General features: G+C 46.5%; 1 protein-coding gene across 2 annotated transcripts in view; it reads left to right on the top strand.

The window, feature by feature from the left end:
- The first annotated feature begins 8,495 nt into the window (after positions 1–8,495).
- KCMF1 (potassium channel modulatory factor 1) overlaps positions 8,496–23,496 on the top strand; it is a 66,128-nt gene continuing 51,127 nt past the window's right edge. Inside the window, exon 1 of one of the 2 annotated variants that reach the window (XM_074354704.1) lies at positions 8,496–8,651. In XM_074354704.1, the coding sequence (XP_074210805.1) occupies positions 8,636–8,651 (16 nt within the window). In that variant the 5' untranslated portion in view covers positions 8,496–8,635. Of the gene's footprint in view, positions 8,652–13,963; positions 14,526–23,496 lie in introns of those variants that run through there. The other variant, XM_074354705.1, reaches the window with a different exon arrangement.

Below are 23,496 nucleotides of genomic sequence, written 5' to 3'. Positions count from 1 at the left end.
TTTTGGAAAAGTCATTCACTTCACAAATCAGCACCCAGAGCCCTCTGCAGTAACCAGGTGCACAGCGGTCTCCGAGCCTGTAAGTGAAGGACACTCCCTCCCAAGGGCTGCCCTCTGGGAGAGGAAGACGTTTAACTGCAGTCGTGGAGAACTGTAACGTGAATTGGGAGCACTTCACTGGGCGATTCTGCAACTTGGCATGCATACTCAGGATCCTCTTGGGTGTTCTTTCAAATGCAGATCCTCAGGCCCCACCCCTCAGAAATTCTGACCCAGTAAATCCCAGCGAGTGTTCAAGGGCTGGGAAGGTTTTAACAGGCAAGCGCTCCCCACCTCAACCCCCCAGGAAGGCGATTCTACTGGAAGTGGCCCAAGCACACTTGAAGGAAGGGACCAGGAAATGGTTCACAAAGGCAGGGGTCTCCAGCTGATTTTTTAAAGGCGGAAGGAGTAGAAACTTACTAGGCACAGAGGTGCAAAATGGCACGAACTTATCTTCCATTTTGAGAAAACAGAAGGCCCCGAGACACAACTGTCACAGCTCCACCCCTTTAAACCGACCACTTTGTGTCCGTTGATGGCTGTCAGCAGAGAATGAAGTGTCCTACCTCCTGGGGAGAAGTTAACTTCACCTGGGCTCTTCCTCACTCCTCCAACCTCCCCGCTGCCCCACTTGGTCACAGACACAAATAAACACACATGCGAGCACACGCGTGCACACACACACACACACACACACCCTCCCCTAAGCCTCTAAACACACTGGAGCCTCTCCCATTCCCCAAATCATCAGAAGCAGCCTCTTCACTCTGTGGCCCTCCACTCACCAACTTCTAGTTCCATTTATTTCAATAAGCTTCTTCAAACATAAAAGAAAGGGGGAAAAAAAAGAAACAAAGGGCTATGAAACCCCTACATGTTCACTACAGAAAATTTCAAAACTAAGGGAGGAAAAAAATCCTTTACAATCCACATCATAAGCTCTCATGACACTCAACATGTATCAGAAAGGCAATTCAATTAATTTTGTCACCAGAATGTAAACGTCTCGTGGATGAGGACATGGTTTTTTTCATCCTTGTATCCTCGGTGGGCACAGAAGACTCTCAATAAATATATATAAATTGAACAAATAACATAAATCATTCATATTACACACTAAAGAGTATGCTGCCCATTCAGTCTTTATTTTATGTATTTGCTTTATTAGCAAACAAAAAAGGCGCCATGTATACACATCATTTAGAGAAGGATCACTATGTGTTTGAAGCCTGATTTTCTTATTGAAAACATACCTCAAATATATTTCTAGCTGCTTTGGCTTTGAATAAACCATCATTTATTTAGGTTGTCTTCAATCTTAAAGATTAAAAAAAACCCATTGTGATAAACATCCTTGTATCTAAAATCTTTGCATGTATCAATCATGATTTAAATGAGTTGAAGTGGGATTGCCATATCCAAGACTGGGTAAGACTCTGTGGCTCTTTGAAGTCGTGTTTTGGAATAGTTGTACCAATTCATGTGAATTGTTAGTAATGAAATAGACAAGATTAAAAAAAATTAGTGGTGGAAGAGGACTTTATATTAGAAAAAGCTTCTCTAAGGAGATGATTTTAGGTTAAGGCTGTTACAGGAAGAATTGGGTACAGATGTGCCAGAGACAGGAAAGAAAGGAGACCACTCTGCAGCCATGTAACACGGATCACACAGTTGGGGCAGAAGACAAGCTGAAGTAAGCAGAGGCAGACCCCGCCACGACTTCAGACCTCGGTAGGAATCTGAGTGACAGTCTGTAGAAGATGGCGAGCCATGGAAGGGCTCTAAACAGTGGACTACATGATCCATTGGTGACTCTGAACAATGGCTCTAGGAAGGAAACACATCAAAATAAAACATGGCAGCAACAAGGATGGTCCTGGAGATCGTCATATGAAGTGACGTAAGTTAGACAGAGAAAGAAAAATACCGTATGATATCATTTATATGTGGGATCTTAAAAAATGACACAAATGAATTTATTTACAAAAAAGAAAGACTCACAGACTTAGAAAACAAACTCACAGTGACCAAAGGGGAAAGGGGGTGGGGGTGGGGGTGGGATAATTTAGGAGTTTAGGATTAGCAGACACAAACTACTATATAAAAAGTAGATAAACAACAAGGTCCTAATGTATAGCATGGAGAACTACATTCAATATCTGATAATAATCTGTAATGAAAAAGAATATGAAAAAGCATATATATATATGTAAAAGTGAATCACTATGATGTATACCAGAAACTAATACAACATTGGAAATCAAATATAAAAAATATATACAGCAACGTTTACCTCTGTGTGGTAAGTTCATACGTGATTTTAATTTTTTTCTTTAAAATTTTCTATATTTTTCAAAATTTCTCCAGTAAGCATGTATTATTTTTTATAGTTTTGAAAATTTAGTCAAAAAAGGAAAAAAAAAGCTAACCAGAAGTGGAACAAAGGACAACCGAAGGGAGTATGATTGGTGGTGAGGACACAAAATTCACTGTGAGTCTCGAGGAGGGAGGGTAGCAACCTGGGATGGTTTGGTTGCCATGGGAATGGAGCGAAAGGGGTGAATCTGACCAACGTTTAAGGGATAAAGTCCACTGGTGGCTGACTGGCCATGGGAAATAAACGGGAGCGAAGTCTAGATGACTGTTGGGTTTCATGTTGGGTAACTGACTAGGTCGATGGTGACTCTGCTCAAACCAGCAGAGGATGCAGGAAGAGCACAGGGATGGGAGGGAAGATGAGAGTGGTGTCACTGAAGATGAGTGGCCCACAGCATCAAAAGCCAAGCAATCAGATGAATCAGGTTACAAAGCTGAGGAAGAGGAGTGAGTGACTTTAAGAATTGTGACTATGAAGAAGAGAAAAAACCATAGGACGTTAACCAGAGGGAGCGTAGGATTGGAGTGTTTCTCAGCCAAGGGAAACAAACCAGCAGAGGCTGAGGAGATGTCAAGGAGGTGGTGAAGAGGCAGGATCCAAGATGGGATGAATCAGGATAAGCAGAGGTGGGACTGAACTGGAAGGACATCTCGGCTCTGCTGGGGTGGGAGCGAGGGCACGGGACAGCAGGACGCACTCGTACAGATTCCTCTGGAGGTTCACAGTGGGAAGGGGAAGACGCTTTTGCTGCTTGAACTTTACTCCCTCCGTGCACTGGGTGAGGTTATCTGTTGAGGACGTGGTTGGGAAGCAGTTGAGGCCAGGTGGTGAAGGGCTATAATAATCTGAGAAAGGCAGAGCATACTGATAGGACAAGAACTGCTCAGTGGGACTAAGGCCCAACTGCAGGTGGATCCACTAGATTTTGTAAGAGCTCTTCCCTCACCACCCCGGAATCTGCGTATTTCCACCATTTCTTTACATTGTGTTCTGTACCTCAAGCAGATATATGGGGGGGTGTGTGACTTGTGATGCAATTGATTCAGGATTGGGAGTTTGCAGAGGTGGTACAGCTTGAGAATGAGGGGTCTAAAGAGGTGAAGGTCATGAATAAGAATAGTTTTAGTTGACCCAGAGGGTACACATTGGATCAGGAAGAGAATTCAGTCTGAAAAAAAGGTCAAGTGGAAAGATCACGGGGCGGAGGTACTGAAGTAAAACAGTAGATTTAAGCGGGGAGGGTATAGCTCAGTGGTAGAGTGCCTGCCTAGCATGCACAAAGTCCTGGGCGCAATCCTCAGTAGCTCCATTAAAACTAAATAAATAAAAACCTATTTACCTCCCCCCCCCCAAAAAAAATTAATAAGATTTTAAAATAAGAGAGATTTAATGGCAGAGCGAGAAAGCTAGAAAAGCAAGCAGTCACAATAAAACAGGAAATTGTGCATCAGGGCTCCGGGTGTGGTCAGGAGGGGAGCTGGTGGCTGAAGTGCAGGTGCGCGTGGTTAGATTTTGAGAAATTGAGGCATTGCAAGGCTGTGCTTGAAAATCCTCAGGGTGGCAGAATTCTGAAATGAAAACTGTAGAGTTGGAGGCCTCAGTGACTCTGAGGCCCTAGTGACTGTGAGGTTGGCGGAGAGCAGAACTGTGAGACACGAGACAGCACGACACTTTCTGACCCTCCCAAGCCCCCAGGTAGGCGGCAGAAAACTGTGGTTAGCAGCAGGGCCCCTGAAACACAAGGGGACTCAAATCTTGGCTCTACTAGTTTGACTAGGTATGAGGCCAAGTCTATTGACTTTTCTGTGCCTCACCTGCCTTACGAGTTAAATGAAGATATACGAGCACCCACAAGTAAAGTGCTTATCGCCAAGGCTGCTACACGTAACTCAATTCGCCGCCATCATCATTTCTCACTTGAACGATGAAGGAGATGTAACAGACTCTAAGGCAGAGATTCTCAACTTTTCTGGTCTCAGAATCCCTTTACGCTCTTCAAAATTATTGAAGACCCCAAAGAGCTTTTAAAAAAATCTGTATTATGATTTTTATCATATCAATAATGTGTATTATTGATTTTTTAAATTAAAATTAAAACTGAGAACGCCTTTTAAAATAACCTATTTCCTAATAACACAAATATTTTTAAAAATAATTTCTCAAAAAAAAATTGGAAGTATGACATTGTTTTACACTTTTGTAAATAGTATCACTAATGTTTAGTTTAACTGAAGACAATTGGATTCTCTTTTTTTATGTAGTCCAAAAAATTTTTTTTAATACATTTTTATTGAAGTACAGTCAGTTTACAAGGTTGTGTCAATTTCTGGTGTACTGGATTCTCTTAGCTGCTCCTACAGTGCATCTATTGAGATGTGCTGTTTCAAGTACATAAAAAAACCCAAGCAACTCACTGATCCTCTGAAAGGATCTTGAGGACCCTGGACCAGTCTTGAGAACGGTTCCTTTAAACTTTCTTCCAGCTTTAAATCATTCATTCATTCACCCATTCAACACTATTGGATCTCAGAGACAGAAAGGGATTATGTGGTTGCCTGTCTTGAAGCATTTTAGCTGAGAAAAGAGATGAAAATTAATTAAAAATTATGTACAGCTTAAGTGAGCACAGAGGAGGAAATTACTGGTGTGCCTGAGAGGCAAGGAAGGCTTAACAGAGTGCAGGGAATTAGAATTTAGGCTTAAATAGCCTGTGTTCCCTGTAAGCAGAGGGAAGAGCACATGCAAAGGCCCAGAGGCAGAATTAAGAGTACAAGAAAGCACAGGGTACATGGGCAGAGGAAGGAAAAGTCATTATGCTGGAAAAGATTGCTGGGCCTTATACGAGAAGTTAAAGTTCACCTTCTAGATCACAGGAGGCTGGGGTCACAAGAGCTTGCTTTTCTTTTTTTAAGTCAGGTTTATTGAGGTATAATTTGTACAGAAGTAAAGTGTAATCTTTTAGGTTTACAGATCTGTAAGTTGTGACAAAGGTATACAGTAAACACTAACACAATCAAGACAGAATATTCTCATCACCTCAAAAGGTTCTCTGCAGTCCATCTCCATTCCCCACCCCCTCAGCTGCAGGAAACTACTGATCTGATTTCTGTCCCTACAGTTTAAGTTTTTACTTCATAAAATAATTACACACTCACAAGTAGTTGCAGAGCAAGCCCTTGCACACTTCTCCAAGCCCCTTCCAACGGTAACATCTTATGAAACTATAGAAAAATAGCAAAGCCAGGAAGCTGACATTCGCGCAATGCAATTAACTAGACTACAGACCTTATTCTGATTTCACCAATATTTACATGCATTAGCTCGTTTTAAGGAACACAACTGGGCCACAGCATGGAATTTGGGTCGGCAAGGCAAGAGACGGAAGGAGAACTCCAGGAAGTGCAGGGAAAGGAAAGGACTGGAGGGAGCGTTTCTGAAGAACAGAAATCATTTGATGAACAATTTGGTATGAGTGGTTAAATTACTCCTTTTTTGGGAAATGCAATCTCCTATTCAGCAGGAGAGCAAGAAGAGGGTTGTTTTAACCGAAGGGCCTGACCTCTAGTTTAATTGAGGAAATGTTTCCTCCAGGCATGAAAACCCCAAATAACCGTAATATTCCTGCTTACTCTTATTCAGACAGGAAAAAAGCCTTTTTTTTTTCAGATTCTTAATTTTCTTATTTTTGCTTGATTAAAAACAATAAAATAACTGTCAAAGATCTGATATTTCCTTCAGGTTTAGCCAGCCACCTGTACGCTCTCCTTAGCAGGATTAGTTAACCATTCCCCAAACCAAAGCAAACTAAACTTCTAGACTCATTTTTATGGAGCTCAGCAGTGTTCTTCAGCTCTCCTACCTGCTCCAGCATTTTATCTGACTATATCTATATATTTACCTGATAATGCCTTCATCTCTATAACTAATTTATTGCTAGACATCATTTATTCGTCACAAAACTATACGGGTGGTGGTGTCTTCACTTTTACAGCCCAAGAAATTGCGAGTCCTAAGAGTTTGGTATCCTGATCACACACGCAGTACTGTAAAATGTTACAAAGGCTCCAGCGCAGGGAAGCATTCAGTCGGTGTTAGCCAGCCTTGTTTGAAGCCCTATTCTCCCTGTTCCCCAAAACCCCAATTACAGCCCAGGTGAAACACTTTCTTCGATATCTGTGCTGGGCTGAATTTAGGCAAAAGCTTAGTAGAGGCATTGGAAATAACTCTGGTGACAAAAGTCCTCATTAAAATCCCAGTTTGTTTAAACCTTCGTTAGGCCGATACCTAGTTCATCATTAGTTACTACCAAATACAGCCCTTGGGTGGAGCTGAGTGACTTAATAGCTACTTCCTTGACTTTAAAACCAGTTTTTAATATCTTTGAAATCAAGAAGTTTCTTAAAATCAGACTTAATGAAGTATGGTAACAAACTGTGCTTTTGCTGTGTCCTGTGCTAGATATTTTATATATATTTTAGCACTTAATCCTCCAAATGCCTGTTGTTATTTTTGTTATTATTATCATCTGGAATCGCGCTCATTTTGAAGATGGGACACCCAAGGCCCAAGGAGGCGGAGTCATTTGCGGCAGATCACACTAGTAATGGTGAGTAATCCCAAAGCAAGTAGTATTTTAGAGTCCAATTTCAGTAGACTTAGTTTAGGAGTACGGTTCTAGTTTATGCAAAAAAAAAAAAAAAATCAAAAATAAAAGCAAATTAAAACAAGAGCCAAAAAAAGAGACAAAAGAAACGGAAGCTCAGCAAGGTTAAATAACTTGTCCAAGGTTACACAGATTAGAACCAGAATCCATGGCAGATATGTCTTGACTCCCAAGTGCGACTTCTTTCCACCAGCCACGCTACCAACTAACACGTGGTAAGGAGCAGTATAAATATGTGATGAACTAATAATGCCTGAAAACAAAGTTGACAAGGAAGAGGGTAGAAATGTAAAAGAAACGGGAAAGCAGTTCACGGGTAGGAAAAAAAAGGTCGCGCGCACACACACACACACACACCCCGACAGTGTGCAGAGCAGCGCACGCAGGGTGGGCCGAGGGGCTGTAACACACTTTGCGCGGGTCCCGCCAGACACCCGGCGGGCGGGAGCGGAGTCTCGGAAGGAGCCGGTTCCCGAGCACAGCAGCCCAGCCCCGCCGCCTCCCGGCTGGCCTCCCGCGCCCACGCCCTGCCGACCGCGAATCGCTCGGCCGGGCAACACCGACGACGCCCGGAGGCCAGCCGCCGCTCCCTTCGGGGCCGCTGGCTTAAAAAGAAAGACGAACACGTGTCCCCGGCCGGTCCACAACCTCTCCTCGGGGTCGGGGCCCGCACGGCGCGGCCCGTGCTCCGCCCGGCAGCCATGCGCCCGAGGGCAGGAGCCTCTCGGGATCGCAGCTCGCCGCCGGGAAGCCGCCGCCGCCGCCGCCGCGGTCGGCCGGGACCAGAGGGGGCGCCGACGGCCGGGGCCCGGGGCGGCCCCAGGCGGGGCTGGGGGCGGCCGGGCGCCTCTCGGGCCGCGCGGGCCGGCCGAACCGGCGAGCGGCGGGCGCCGGCGGCCGGGCATTTCCTCTTCCTCCCTGCGCGCTGCGCGGCGGCGCGGCGGCGCCCAGGCCGAAGCCGGGCTCGGGCGCCCGACCGCGACCTGCCGGCGAGCGCGGGCAAATACCGCGCCCGAGCCGCCGCCGCCGCCGCCGCTGCGCTGCCCCCGCCGCGCCCTCCGGCCGCGGGGGCTCCGGGCGGCAGGGCCCGGCGCGGGCAGCGAGAGGCGGGGCCGGCGTGCGGGCGGCGGAAGGAGGCGGAGGAGGAGGAAGAGGAGGAGGAGGAGGCGGCGGCCGGCAGCCGGGGGAGAGGGGCGGGGGGTGGGCCGGGGGAGGGGAGGAGCGGGATTTGCGGAGCGCGGCGCCGCAGCCGGGAGCCGGCGGGCCCGAGAGTGACCGAGTCACGGCGGGCGCCGGCGGAGCCGCCGCGTCGGACCCGCCTCCTGGAGGAGCTCAGCCGCGGCCAGGCCCGGCCCCATTCCCGCCCCGCGCCGCCTCCCCGCCGCCGCCGCCGCCGCCGCCGCCGCGGGAGCGCTCCCCTGCCCACCCCGCCCCCGCGGCCGAGCCCGGGAGTCGAGTGGGAGTCGGCCGGCCGGCGCGGGCAGCGCCGGGACCCCGCAGGGGACACTGCAGCCGGAGCCCGGAGGGGCCGCGCCGCCACCGTCTGAACTAGGATGTCCCGACATGAAGGTGAGAGGAGCCCCCGCCCCCACCCCCACCGCCCGGGCCTCGGCCTACCCCGCCCGGGCCGGGCGCCGCGGAGGGCGGCCGGGGAGCGGCGGAGACTTCGGCCGAGCCCGAGGCGGGCCCGGGGCGCCGGGCCCGGGAGCGAGCGAGCGAGGGCGGGGAGCCGGGGCTCCGCCGCCGCCGCCGCCGCCACGGCCGCGGCCCTGAGCTGGGCCTGGTGCCGGAGGCGGGGCGGCCGGGCCGGCCGGAGGGTTTGCACTGTCATGGGGCGGGGGAGGGGGAGGGGAGGCGGCGGGGCCCGTTACCGGCGGGAGCCCGGCCCTCGGGACTGATACCGGCCGCCGCGGCCCTCCCGGTCGGCCCCGGAGCCTCGGGCCGCGGCGCGGCCTAGCGCTCCCGCCGTCCCGGAAGGGCCCGGCGCGGCCACCGAGTGCGGCCGCGGACGGCGGCGGGGGACCGAGGAGCCGGCCCGGGACCCGGCGGGCGCGTCCGGTCGCCGGGCGACGACGGCGAGCGCCCCTGCCTGCGGGCGACCGCACGGCGGGCGGGAAGGCTCTGCGGCCGGGGAACGGGAAGACCCCGCCGCCCGGAGCCCGCCCCGGCCTCGCGGCTAGGCCTCGGCGCGTCCCTGAGCTCGGGTAACCAAGTTCCCGGGGCGGATCCGGCCCGGCCAGGCGAGCAAACTCCCTGCTCGGTCACCCGGTCGGAGGGGGGCTCGCTCCCGGCCGGCCGTGGGCCCCTCGCCCGGCGTGCACCGTCCACCTAAACCAGGTTTTGGTCAGTGACTATGGTGAGGTCTGTTAGTGGTCAGGGGGCGTTCTGGACTCAGTTTTGCGGTTTAAAAACATGATGGGGTTACAGTTGCAAATAAGCAGACAGCTCTAGCCCTGTCCCAGGGCACAAAGAGAGAAATATTTAGGGCCGATGTAAAGGCGTTGAGCTAGTAAAAAATAAGTTAACTTCAATTTGCTGCCATATGGTTTAGAAAAGGGGGAGGGGGTTTGTTTTCTTTGTTTCACTACCACAGGTCTTTAAATAAAAAGTATAATGAGACTTGACGAAAAGTTTATCCTGGTAAGGTTACAGCAAGACTGTAGAAGTGGCTTGAAGATACCATGTACTTTTGGTGTTAAAATCCTGTATAGGTGATGTAGGCGTGGAGAAAGTTTAGTGAGTCAGATTCGTGTGAGCATCACACCGTTGGAAGGGTGTTAGGGGAACACAGGCCTTAGAATTTCGAGGTTGAAAAACTCAGGCTGATCAGAATTACATTTAGGGCAACTTTCAGGATTTGCATTACTAATTGCAATGTTGAGATTGATTCAAAGAGTGTATTGTGTTCAAGGATTCTGTATTTTGAAAGTCACAAAACTGATAGGAAATATGCTGTGTTTTCTTCATTTACTGTGTACAAGTGTTGGACATTTTGAAGAAATAAGGTACATAGGGTCATAGATATATCTAGAGGCCATGCCTATTTTCCCATTTTTTTCTACTTAGTGGAAATATATTCCCTCTCATAATTTAAAATAAGTTGTAATTAAAGTTATAATCAAAGTTTAATTTGGGATAGTAAGGCTTATTTTAGACTGTAGTTGTGTGTATGTTGACCCCCTTTAAGACAAAATGAAAGAGATCAATGTGGCAGGCTCTTACTCATAAGAATTGGGAGAGTTAAAATGACAGAATCATAGCAATGGAGGAAAGCTGTTTGAGACCTGTTCTCCTTGCATCAGGAAAACATCCAGGTAGCTGCAGACTGACTATTCTAGTTGAATGGTGTCCTGGAAAGATTCTTCACCCTCAGTAATCGTTTAGAGTAATTAAAATCCCACTGTGTGAGCATTCTTGAATATATCACAAGTTCTGTAACTTCAGCCCGTTTCCCCCAGTTTGGTCCTGTGGAGAGGCATGTGGTCATGAAACTTAGTTACCTTTTAGTTACTTGAATGTAACTGAACCTCAGCACATTAATAACACACCTCCTCTGGTAACTTACATAATGCCAGATGTTTCTGAAAAAGGAACATTCCTATAATATGTCAGTTGAAGACTTACAGTATTTGACAAGTGATTACTTTTTAAGGGTCTAGTTTGTGGCCTAAGGTGGGATTGGCAGTCTCATTAAGAATTACATTTGATTCATTAGCTCTCTCTTGTTTTGTGAGATTTTAGTTTAGGCTGCCAATTATTTTCATCCGTAGGGATTTCACCTATCAAAAAATGTAGCGTTGACACCCTCAGGATTGTAGTTCTTTCTCTCACCTTTCTCTTCTTTGGGCCAACTAATCCCATTTTTGTAGTGGTTATTTTTGAGCTGTTTTAAGCATCTGTCCACCTCCAAATTCTCTGTAGTTCTTGTTTACCTTTCAGTAGTGTGACCTAGAACTGTGTGTAGTAGTCTGCTAAAAGATTTGAACTGTGCTGCCTGTAATGTGCTTGCATTGTGCTTCCTTTTCAGAGCCTTCTGTATACATGCAATTTGTTACTTTGTCTTTGGGCCCATCCTGATGAGTTGCACTATGTTATATGTAACGATGTAGCTTTGGACAATACAGCCCCAACATGGACATCTGTCAAGTTTAGCGTCTACCTTGGGAAGCAGTGGACTATCTCTGAGAAATGAGATGCAGCTGGGAGCACAGAGAAATGCTCTAGCCCAGGGGTCAGCGTGCTTTTTTCTGTAAAGGGCCAGGTAGTGAATATCTTAGGCTTGGAGAGCTGTAAGGTCACTGGCGGCTGTGCCACTTAGTGTTAAAGCAACTGTAGACGACATGTAATGAATGAGCACAACTATGTTCCAATGAAAACTTCCTTTATAGAACTGACATTTGAATTTCACCTGATTTTCATGTGTTACGAATGATGATTCTCCGTTTTACCATTTGAAAATGTAAAAACCATCCTTAGCTTGCAGGCCATGCAAACACAGGAGGTGGCCAACTTTGGCCCACTTTGGCCTGCAGGCTATAATTTGCCTATTTTTGTTCTAGACTGGAGCTGGAGAGAGTTGTTGGAGCTGGAATTGAGAGAAGTCCAGAAAGGGTCCACCATGCTTGATACTCCATCATTTCCTTTGGGTAGTGGGGAGTGAGCCCTTGGACTGAACCAGTTCCTGAGGGGGTGGGAAACAGCCTTCCCCCGATCATGTCTGAGTGGAGAAGGTGGTACTCTGCCTTAACTAAGTCTCCTGCTTGCCCATTATGACTTTGCCAACCGGAATTCCAGGGCCTCTTTTAATTCACTTTGTAATGTTCTTGTCATTGTAACAAACATTTTACAGCATTAGTGCCTAGTTACGTTATGTTCACCATACCAGCACAATCTCATTCCGTGTTATACACAGTGAAACCAACTATTTTCTATTTTATTTGTAGGAGTATTTTTTAATGTTTCACTATATACTGTCTTTTAAGTGCATTTAAAATATAACTGTTACTCAGAGCTTAAAATCCATTTAATAGCTTTGCAGAGTTTTTAGAAAACATCAAATTACACAATGCTTGTTAGCTAAAATGAAATTATGAATGTTCTTGCGTGAGTTGACACCTAATTGATTACATGGAGTTAGGAATACATTTATTGCCTTAAATCATTCAACCTTTTTTCAGTCGCTACTATGTATAAGGCACTGGGCTATGTACCAGGGATACAGGGATGAATGAATGAGACACAGCTTCTCACCTTAAGTGTGGTGGGGAGGATGCTCGTGTGCAGAGCTTCTGCAGCCCAGTGTGACACATGCCTAAAGAAGGGTAAACTCGTCAATAACAAAATATACTACCAACTTTTTTTTCTTAACTACTTTTGCCCAATTTCAGAGAGAGAATCTATTGTGATTTCTAACTCTTTCTTTTCTTGAGTGCCTGCTTAGATTTTTCATGGGCTACTCTTGATTTTGGGTAAAATCATTTGAGATCTCAAATAGAGTCCTTATCTCTATGTGATTTATATTTCCCCTAGCTTTTTGAGTATTTTCATATGTAAAAATGATAGTGAATAAGTGGACAATTGATCATATTATGTTATTCTCAGAAGCATCTGATACTGTTTATTTTCAAAATGTAAGATATAAAAGCAGGTAGGCCATTACTCAAGTTTTTAAAAGTTGTACCATTTTTTTTGAAATTGTACCACTCTTGTTAGTAGATTTAAATTCTTTTCTAAAATTGCTATCTGACACTAAGAATGAACATGCAGACAATCCCAGAGTGAATTGCAATAATTTTGTTTCCAGGACTTGGAGACTGCAAAATTAGGATTGGCAATTAGCATGTGATTTTAATGTGGTACCTTTGGCCTTCCTGTGGCAAAGTGATTTCACTCCCACTATACCGATCTTTGCTATCATGTTGGATAATTTATTATATTTTATGATCTGTTAAAAGATTGTGACATTCTTAAGACTTTTTTGATTTCAATAAATCATGAATTACATTTATCTTGACTTTCAATAAAGGATAGATAACAATGTAAATAACTTCTGGGGTCTTTGATTTCATGATTTTGTATAAAGTTGATTTTGAAGCCCATTTTCCCCATATTTTGACATTTGTGTGAATGTTAAAATATAACAAAATATAACTTTCCTCTCGTTTTAAGTTGGAAATTTTGTTTGGAAGAAATTCCTTTTAGTCTTAGAATTTTAAGATGCATTAGCAGCAATCTTGTTTAAAGATTGAAAACTTTTTTATAGCGGAAAATTTGGAAACTTCTGATGTGAAATGACCAAACAGATCCCTTCATATTAGGCTTACATTTCAAAAAAGAAGTCCATGCGCTTATGAGTCATAACTTAATTTTCAAAACATCAGCTTTATAATGTCTACCATATACATTTTCTGAGGTTTGGATCTTTTTAGATTGGGGGGTTCCAAAAGTTGTTTTCAGTGAAGATTAAGGTATCATTGGATTACTCTAAAAATAGTGTGTTTTTCATTTCATTATAAATATTTCTGTGGGGCTACTTTCATGAATATGGACTCAAAGGAAACATTTCCTACCCTTCGTACTCATAAAATTTAAAAGTAGTGCTGTTCATGATTAAAATCTTTGTTAATAAAAGTTTAATCTCACATTAATTTTAGTGTTGTGCTAGGAGCCATGATGTTTTTCATTTCCTTAAAATGATAAGGCATAGTTTTTTCAGTCATTGTTGGTATTCATTAAAACTAAGGAAAGAGGTATACAGATCTGAGCATTTTTAAAATGTGGTAATTTTTTTTCTATTAGCTGTGCCTTGATTCATGTTGGAGATACTGGATAAGGCAGACAATCTCTTGAGGGAGCAGATTACCCAGATTCCACAGGAAGGGAGTGAGTGGTCAGGAAGAGGGAAGTTGTTTCGGAGATACTGGGGACAAGAGGCCGGGCAGGGTGGACATGGAGCTGGAAGGGTCTGTAGCCACAGGGAGTCAGAAACAGAAAACTCACTCTCATGCCTGATGAAGTGTCTTAAGAGCTGGATACCAGGAAGTGAAAACTCAGTGTCCTGTGAAACTGGCAAGAGATGGATTGCCTCGGTAGGCCCTTTCCAGGGTGCCGTGGCTGCCACCTTTCTCACCGCCCTCCCAGGGTGTTTGTTAACCTGTGTTTTTAGCCCTGTCTCTGGATAGCAGGAGAGCAGAGTGTGGCTCCATCCAGTTCACGTACATGGTCCGTTTATTTCTTCATGGCCACAGCACCAACCAGCAGTCCAGCAGACTTTGCCAGTAGCCACAAGGGGTATCAGGGAGGAAGTGCAGATGGATCCCTGGAAATTCATCACTGCTGTGAGAAAAAACCAACTGAAATCACAAGAGTGGGTCAGTCAAGTCGCCTTCAGCTTGGAGGACAGACAATAAGTGGGTGAAGCCTCTTGACATCATGACTAATTAGGTTTGTACATTATCTTCTGCTGAATTGTGTGTGTGTGTGTGTGTGTGTGTGTGTGTGTGTTCCTTCTCTTGCTAGTACTCAGTGCCAGTGTCATGAACTTCACATTTTTCTCAAGTCAGAGGATCTTCATTAGGGGAATCACTTTGGAGTGCTAATTTGATGAGTTGACTGTTAGAACAGTCACAGGTATGTTCATCTGTAATTTATTTTTTGGCTTTGACTTTTGTTCTTTTTGCTTCTCTAAGACTGTCACCCTTCCCCCGCATCCAGCAATCTTCCCTCCGGTGGCACTCCTGCCTCATTCTCCAGGCATTTTTTTTTTTTTTAAATGCTGTAGTTGTTTACTTGTCTGCCTGCCCCCCAAGCTAGCTGAGGGGTGGGTGTAGTGTTACACTTACCTTTGTCCCAGCACAGCGTCTGGCCTTTGGGAGGCCCAGTGAACATTTGTGGGTGATTGTTAGAGATGTCAATAATTGTGAAAAAATGGTGAGACTGGAAAATGCTCTCTTGTGTTTTATGTGGGAGAGCTGGCTGAGAGAGAGATTGTAGGAAAGAGAACTTGGAACTTTCATAAAAGTGAGAGGGGATGAATAAACTACGCACGTACAGTGAAAATGACTTAGGGTAGCCGACTCCTAGGGGAGCAGCCTGGGACTAGTCTCCGGCTACTGCTTTGTTCTCCTTCTGGCTCTGGTTTCAGATTAACTGGCTGTGGGTTCTGCATATTAGTTGCACTGTGTGTGTGAGTTCTCTGGTTCATCCAGTCATTCATTCAGTGAGTATTTATGGACTGCCTACTCAAGTACCACTCGAAGTCATCTCCAGAGCTTGCCACCAGTTGTTGACCCTTGCTGCATGGTGATAATATTCAGTGGGTTTGAAACACATGTTTGGTAATTACATGCTTTTCTGTTGCATAGGTTGTGGCTCTTTTCCAGTGTGCTGGAATTAGTCCTTGAAGTTTATATTTTATGACAGGGTAATTAAATCATGTAAGTGTTTTAATGTTTTGGCAATATTTGCACCCTCCCCCCTTTTTTTTTAAAGCTTATTTTCACAATCACTTCTAATTCTGTCCAGTGGTACATTTCTGTCTGTAACAGTCTTACGCTTAGACTGAAAGTCTCAACACATGTCTGCATATGTAAGTGTCTTTTTGATGCTTAGGAAAGAGCTCAAGGGATTGAACATTTGCTTTTTGTATTCAGTGTGGTTTTTTGCAAAGTCCTATGGTCATTTAGCAACTGTTGGGGTGGATAACTTAGACCCTCCTTCCTCCTGTTATTCTCCCCCAGCGTTCCCCTTTGGTGTCCTCTGTGATGGTAGGGGTTTGGCAGTGCAAGCAAACTTTCTAAATCAGGACGTAAGGACATTGAAGTAAAGTGGGCAGGGATTTACATAAAGGAGTTGTTACAGATGTGTCCTTTCTTCTCTGCAAGAATGAAATACATGCCAGGAGCCTGTGGGCTGGCTGGGTGTTGGGGATTGGGTAGTTTTCATAATCAGAGATCTTACGATCATCCTTATTAACACTGTGAGGGGTTCTGACATAGTTAATTGCAGTTTGAAATGAATGTAAACTGTTCATGTGTTTGTGTAGCTACAGATATGGGTATACAAAGTGGTCACAGAGGTGGGCTAGTCTCCCCTTCTCTAGGAAAAGTGATGATTAGAGCCTCAAGTTACAGTGAGCACCTGACCCATGTGGTCCTGAATTAGGCCAGGATCAAGGATCGTCACTCTGTGTCAGACATACTGCAGATCTTCATGCTCATTCATTGCTCCATGTCATTTTTTACAAGCTTTTAAGAAATCAACCAAAGGCAGAAGAGATAGCAAATCTGCCTGCAGAACTGGGGTAGACCATCACGCTGTGCAATAGAAATCTGAATTCTCTGGTAGCCACAGTAACAAAACTAAGGAGGTGAAGTTAATTTTAATAATTTAATGCTTTAACCCAATTTATACAAAATAACATTTCAAGATGTAATCCATATACATATTGTTGATGAGATATTTTTATATTTTTTTCTTTACAATGCTATGAAAACCTAGTGTATATTTCACACTTACTTTTTATTTCAGATGCTAAATTTTCATTAAAAAATACTTGGTCTTAGCTGAGAAACACTTTAGACTCATACATTGGGGGTCTGCTAATTCATCTTTTGAACATATACTGTCTCTTTGTGGAAGTACATGTTGATGCAGTATGGCCATTTACTGAATGATCCATTCATTAATATTCTGGATTTCTACTTCTTGAATTTCTCTCCTAAGGAGCTAGATTTTACCTTAACTTTTTTGTACCTTACAGTTATTTTAAAACTGCTTTAGCTACATGTAACCATCACAGTAGAAACCCACTTTATAAACAGCTACAAATGTATATAAATTCTAATCCCTTTGTTGGCTGTTCAGATTGATGAGGTGTAAGTAATGGCTTTGGGGTGATTTTAATGTGAGTTTGGGGGGTTATTTTAAAGCCCCCTGCGTTGACAAATGTAGAATTTATAAAAATTGTTACTAGCCCTTTGCAAGTTCTGTTATGGTGAATTCATCATTTGAAGAAAGTGACCCCTAGGCTTAGTAATTAATTGTAGATGTGTTTCATTGTTGAGGCGCTAGTATCCGTCTCCAAAAGGCTCTTGGCATCTAATAGCAGAGGTGCGGGTGGTTAGGGTTCTTCTCCAAAGTAACTTTCAGGAAACTGACTGTGGAGCTGATACTCAGCTTACCGTGTCAAGGTGAGCCGCCCACTGTGACCTCTCTCTTTTACCTGTTTGACTTATTGCTTTAGCCAGTGAGAACTAGATTTGCAAGTGGAAACAGAGTGTGGGGAAGACGGTCTGTTAAAAATTAAAGCCCTAGTGTTTTTCTGTCTTCATTTTACTGGAGCAGCAGTTTCTTGGAGCAGTCAGTTTTATGGTTCCTTTTTTTCCCCCCGAAGCCTCCCTCCAGTCAGACCCCTGGAATATCAGGGATCTGTGGCTCGCTCTCTCTCTCTTTTTTTTTTTAATAGTAGAAAAATGCCAGTACTGTCGCTTCTGGGTGCTGTCACCCAGTGGTTCTCCCAGTGGTTTAGGACCAGCAGTATCAGCATCTGGGAACCTGCTAGAAATGCAGATTCTAGGGGGAGGGTGTGGGCTGAGCATGCACGAGGTCCTGGGTTCAACCCTGGTGCCTCCGTTAAAAACAAACAAACAAACCTGATTCCCCCCACCCGCCGCCAAAAACAAAAACCACCACAAAAAAGAAATGCACAGTCTTAGGCTCTGCCTTAGCGCTGCTGAATCAGAACTTCTGGGTTTAACGCGCTCCTGCCAGTTAAAGCCAGAGGCATCTTTTGTGTGAGGTGGCCATTGCTGGTGACAGGCGCGCAGTGGCTGTGACACTTTGCAGGGTGCGGCACTAACCCAGTGGGAATGGAGCCAATGACCTCGGTCTCATTCTTCTTGAACATCGCGCTGTTGTCACCTGAGGATGGAAGAGGAGCGTAGCTCCCCACTCCAGGCTAGGTCTTTTTACTTATTTACTCAACACATACTTAATGAATGTGTGCTTGGGGCCAGGCACTATTCTGGCCACAGGGAAACCACAGTAAACAAAACGGAGACGCCTCCTGTCCCCCTGACACTCACACTGTTAGAAGGAACATGCTGGGGGTGCTTGGCCTGGGGCCAGTCCGGGCCCCCTGCCTGTTTTGGTAAATCAAGCTGTATTATCTCCTCACTTCCATGTTGCCTGAGCTGCTTTGGGCAACAGCGGGGAGCTGTGTGGTGGGGGCAGAGGAAGCTGAGCTGCTCACTGTGTGGCTCTTGATGGGAAGGGTTCGTGGATCCCTGGGAAAGGCTGGAGAAGAGTAACTAGGGAATGGAGTGCTGGGAGGAGATGACGGGCAGTGTGAGGAGCCACACGGCAGGCTAAGGGGGCAGAGAACAGGGCCTGCTTCAGGCACGTGGTCAGGCAGGGCCTTTGCGAAGACGGAACATGAGAAGAATAAAGCTTGCATTAAGTGAAATGAAGGCTGTGTCGAGAGGGTTCAGCAGCTGCAGAGGCGCTGCCCCTTGCAGTGTGCTGGGACCGGCAGCGAGGCCGCCGTGGCTGGAGGACAGTGACGGGGGGGAGGGGGGCGGGGAGGCGGGAAATGGAGTCGGCGTGGCCGGGCCCGATCCCGCCTGCCCCCGCGTCCTGGGCGGCGGCGAGGCCTGTCTCCCCGTGGGCGCTCTGAGAAGTGCGCTTTAGCGGCCCTTCTTCCGGAGCGGGGTCTTTTTGGTAAACATGGCGGAAACGAAGCACCTAACGTGGCGCGACCCAGCGCTTCCGAGAAACGTTTCTTTACAGACCCCCCCCCCCCCCCCGTCACTCTGGGGATGTCCACCAAGCGAGAGGACGGGAGGGGCGGGGTGCGGAGCCCGGAGAACCTGGCCGTGCTGGGGGGAGGGGCTGGGCGGCACCAGGGAGACGGGCGCTTCTGGACACGGGACTCCGCGTGTCAGTTCTGACCTGCGGCGCTGCAGGAAGGATGCTGATGCCTCTCTGGCCTCGTTCCCAGGGTTGTGGAGGCTGATACCAGAGCGTGCAGGAATGCTTTCTAAGTTAGATAAAGCCCTGCACAACTGTAAAGTGATAGTATTTTTATTGCGGGAGATAAGATTGGAGCAAGGTAGACGGGAGGATTTCGATTGCCGCCCTAAGGTCAGTCTTTTCCCTTTTCCATACAGATTATGGCATGGAATAGGGAGCGGTGCACCAACAGTTCTAAGCAGAAAAAGAACATGATGGAAAGTGGTGTGTTTTATGAAGATTAGTGTGTGCTGTGTGTGGGACAGACTGGTGCCTGTGGCAGGGACCAGTTAGAGGCTCTTTGGTACAGCCTGAAGTTAAAAGGACCTGGACTAGCCACTGACAGTGGGAACAAAAAGAGGAAAGATGACTTGAGATGAAGTCTCACTGCAGGAGAGCAGGGACTGACGTGTAACTTCAGGCCCAGCAGCCACGGTGCTGGGAGGGGAGCAGGTTCTTCTGGCGAACAGGGGAGACAGGAAGGGAGAGATGGGCAAAGGTGGGCAGAGAGCAATCCCCAGCATTTGACATGGCGAGGGTGAAGTGACGGCGGGCCACTAGGCAGAAATCAGGAGTTGAGAAAGACCATGTTAGGGCGTCAGAAAGTGGCGTCTCGGCTAGAAAAAAGAATTTTAATTTTGTAGCCCCCTACACTGAAACCTGAGTGTTTCTAAGGGAGACGCTTCTAGAGAAGGAAGGACCAGGGAGCCCAGACGAGAGCCAGGACTGTGATGTGACGTGGAAGCCGCAGAGACCGGTTCCTGCCCAGCCATCATCTCTAATAGCGCTTGTCATGCGAGTACTGACTTAAAACTCCTTCAGGTGTAGGCTTTGCATAGGGGTGAGAGGTGGGAGGGGGAGAAACTCCCACTAACCAAGCATCTGCCTTACTGACAGTGCCGTTTACTGAGTGCGTGCTGCCTGCGAGGCACCGTGCTCGGCATTTCACAGGGACCAAACCGTTTAATTCTCAGGGCAGTCCTGTGAGGTATGTATATTATCCCAGTTCTGCAGATGAGGAAACGGAGACGTTAACTACGTTGCCCGGGGTCACACAGGCCTGGTTCTCAGCATTAAGCTGTGCTCTGTACTGTGCACTTTATGGACTGGCTCCTGCAGCAAAGACCTCACTTAAAAGGCCTTGTAAAATTTCAGAACAACCCAGTGGGATACATTAGCCTGTTGTACAAATGAGGAATTTGAGTCTCAGAGGTTAACTTGTTTGTCCTGGGTCATGCAGACAGTAAGTGGTAAAGCCAGACTTTGAACCAAGTTTTGTCAGAAACCAAAGTCCGTGATCATTTATGTTTCCTCCAGAGCTTTGTGCACTTTTCTGTACAGGCCGAGAGCAGGTGTGGCTTTGTGGGCCACGTGTTCTCAGCTGCAGTTACTCCTGCCGACTGCCGTGGTGTGAGAGGAGCCATAAGACTAAACAGAAACAGATGAGCATGGCTCTCACCCCGTCCGTCTTTATTTGTGGACACTGAAATTTGAATTTCACGTAACTTTCAGGCATCTCTGAAATATTATTCTTCTTAAAAATTTCTTTTGTAAACCTTTCAAAATGTGAAAACTATTCTTAGCACGCAGGCTGTACAAAAACAGGTGGTGAGCCAGATTTGGCCCATGGGCCATGGTTTGCTGACTCCTGCTTTAATCCATTTATTTAATAAATATGTATTCAATGCCTTCTCTTTATGGAGACACTGTGTTGGGCACTGGGGACAAAAAACCAATGGGAGTTCCAGCCTTCGAGGAGGAGACAGATAATTATAATACAACGTAGTGTGAACTATAATAAACTGATACTCACGTGGTGTCGAGAAAGAATAGATACGGGAGGCTTCTCAGTTTCGTGGACAAACTCATGAAGGCCTCCCAAAAGAAGTCATGTATTTAAGCTGCATGTGATGCTGGGGAGAGTATCCTCATGGAAAGACACTTGAGCAGAAAGAGTTTTCCTTTGAGGGGGATTAAGAAGACGAGGAGACTGATCATTAAGCCCTTGGGAACACTGAACATTTAAGGAACAGGAGACTGGCTGAAGGGAGTCACCTGGAGAGTAGGAGAACCAGGAGAGAGCGCTGTCATTGATACTGAGCAAGGTGGTTTTCTGGAAGGAGGACGTGCTCAGTGTTGCTGCAGAAAGGTCAGGAAGACAAGGAATGAAGTGCTCTTTGGCTGGGACTGCTGGAGCGGGGAAGGTTGTGAACATCAGTGAGCGCTGTCAGGCACGGGCTGGAGCCCGGACTGCAGTGTGTTCAGCCCTGAAGGAGCAGAAGTTAGGCGCGCTACCGAAGGCGTGGCTGAGACAGGGAGGGGACATGGCTGCAGCTAGAAGGCAGATACCAGCGACTGGCACTGGAGCCTGGGAAGGTCACTCGTTCAGGAGATACTGTGCAGACTTGGTTGTTGAGATGGGGGTAGAGTAATGAGAGACAAGGGTGGGGGTTCTCGTTGTAGACCTTGTGTTTTAATGGGGAGGGGCTCAGAAAAGAAACATAACTTTGGTTGGTGGTAAATACTCTGATGGAAATAAAGCAGAGTGAGGGATTGAGGATTGACTGATGGGAGCTGAATGCGTGGTCTCTGTGTTTATTTATAAAAGATTGGTCAAGAAAGCCTTTCGGAAGAGGTGACCCCTCTCTGAAGCAGGGGCTTCAGATGTAGAAGCCCTGGGGTTAGAGTGCAGTGGGCCATGTGCGGCGCAGGGTAGGTGGAGCTGGCCTGGCACGGGGTAGTGGGGAAGAAGAGGTGGGGAGCACTGGTCCAGGTTGGGTGGGTGCAGTGGGTGATGGCGGGGCCTTGGGGTTTCATCCTTCGAGCGTGTAGCCAGCAGGACTTCGTGGTGTGGTGCAGGCGAGCTGAGTGGGTGAGGAGAGAGCCATTTACTGAGGTGCGGAGCGAGGAGCATTTTTGGAGGCGGAATCCGAGAGCTCTGTTTCAGACCTCCTGGGTAAGAGACATCAGTTAGATGCTCAAGCAGAGATGTGTGATGACTAAACTGGACCTTAGTTGGTTGAGTGAGTGTGAACAAATACACACTCAGCAACAGCATAGGGATCTTAAAGTTGAGACATGATGTGATTCTGCTGCCCTTCTTTCTAGTTTATTGCGGCTTGAGTCCCCAACTCTTCTACTAGGTAGATGTCTGTCTAGAGGCCTGTGACCCTTGTTTTCCCCCAGAGTAGCAGGAAAGAGGCAGCGCAGAGGCGGCGCGCCCAGGGTGTCTCCTGTGTTGCAGTGCTGCGGGCCCAGCCAGGAGAGCTCGCTGTGGGAGCTGGGCCAGGCTGGCAGCTGGATAATGAATTGGTTTATTTTAGTTCTATTCTCTCCAATAAAATCAAGAGAAGATAGAATAATAGACCTTTTGGTCCAGATGGAAACCAGCGTTCTCTTCTTTCCAAATGAAATTGCCGTTTAGAAGGCTGAGTCATGTTACCTGGGATCACAGTCAGGACTCGAATTCAGATCCCTTGACTCTTATTCCAAGCTCATTTCCCACTGGGTTTGCTGCTGGAGTGAAGTGACCCAACGCTGTAGGCTCAGAGAGAGTTTATTAGCTTCTATATTCTCTGAGGCTAGACTTCTTCAGTGGATAAAATTTTCTGTTTACTCAGTTTTTTTCTGAGATGCTGAATAGTAAATTTATCAGTGGGACTTTGGAGCCAGACTGCCTGAGTTCAGACCCCAACTTGGTCACTCACTCTACTGTGACCTTGGGTAAGTTGTTTGTCTCTCTGTGTATCATTTCACGAGGTGGGCATAGTGCTTAGGGTGGTTGTATTTGGTGGCTGTTACATATAAAATGTTTAGAATAGCGCTTGGCATATAATAAGCACTCATTGTTTGAGCCATCTTCTTCATTTTCATCTTGGATATAGAAAACAGTTGTCTACCATCCTTCTAAATTCTGTGCCTATAATTCGTGTGCTAACATTACATACAGTATGTAAGGCAAGTAAGATAAGATAAGGTATATAAGGTAAGATGTAGTCCCTGCCTTCAAGGAATTTGTATATAATGGGGAAAGAAGTATCAAAATACAGGAGGTACTAAAAGGCTAACCTACTTAAAATTATAGGACAGTGAAAGCTATGAGTATTCTCTTTTCTGCCATTCTGTGAAGCTAAGTGTTCAGATGAAGGCAAAGGGCCTGAGGAGAAGAGGTCTGAGCAAGTTGTGGACAAGGGACTTGCCTGGCTGGAGTAGAAGCAGATAGACATTCAAGACCAGTGGCATGGGCAGAGAAGAATCTGGAATAAGAAAGCCAAGACAAGAAAACCCAAGGGAGAAGTTGTGAACAGTGAAAAGAACAGTTTTGCTGGGAAAAAGGCCCATGAAAGACGGTCGTGATCAGGATCCACTGAGCACATATCAGAAGCAGGCGCACCCAGCTTACCTC

Source organism: Camelus bactrianus, chromosome 28 (assembly GCF_048773025.1).
Source record: "Camelus bactrianus isolate YW-2024 breed Bactrian camel chromosome 28, ASM4877302v1, whole genome shotgun sequence".
Taxonomy (NCBI): domain Eukaryota; kingdom Metazoa; phylum Chordata; class Mammalia; order Artiodactyla; family Camelidae; genus Camelus; species Camelus bactrianus.
This window is presented reverse-complemented; position numbering and strand designations above follow the sequence as displayed.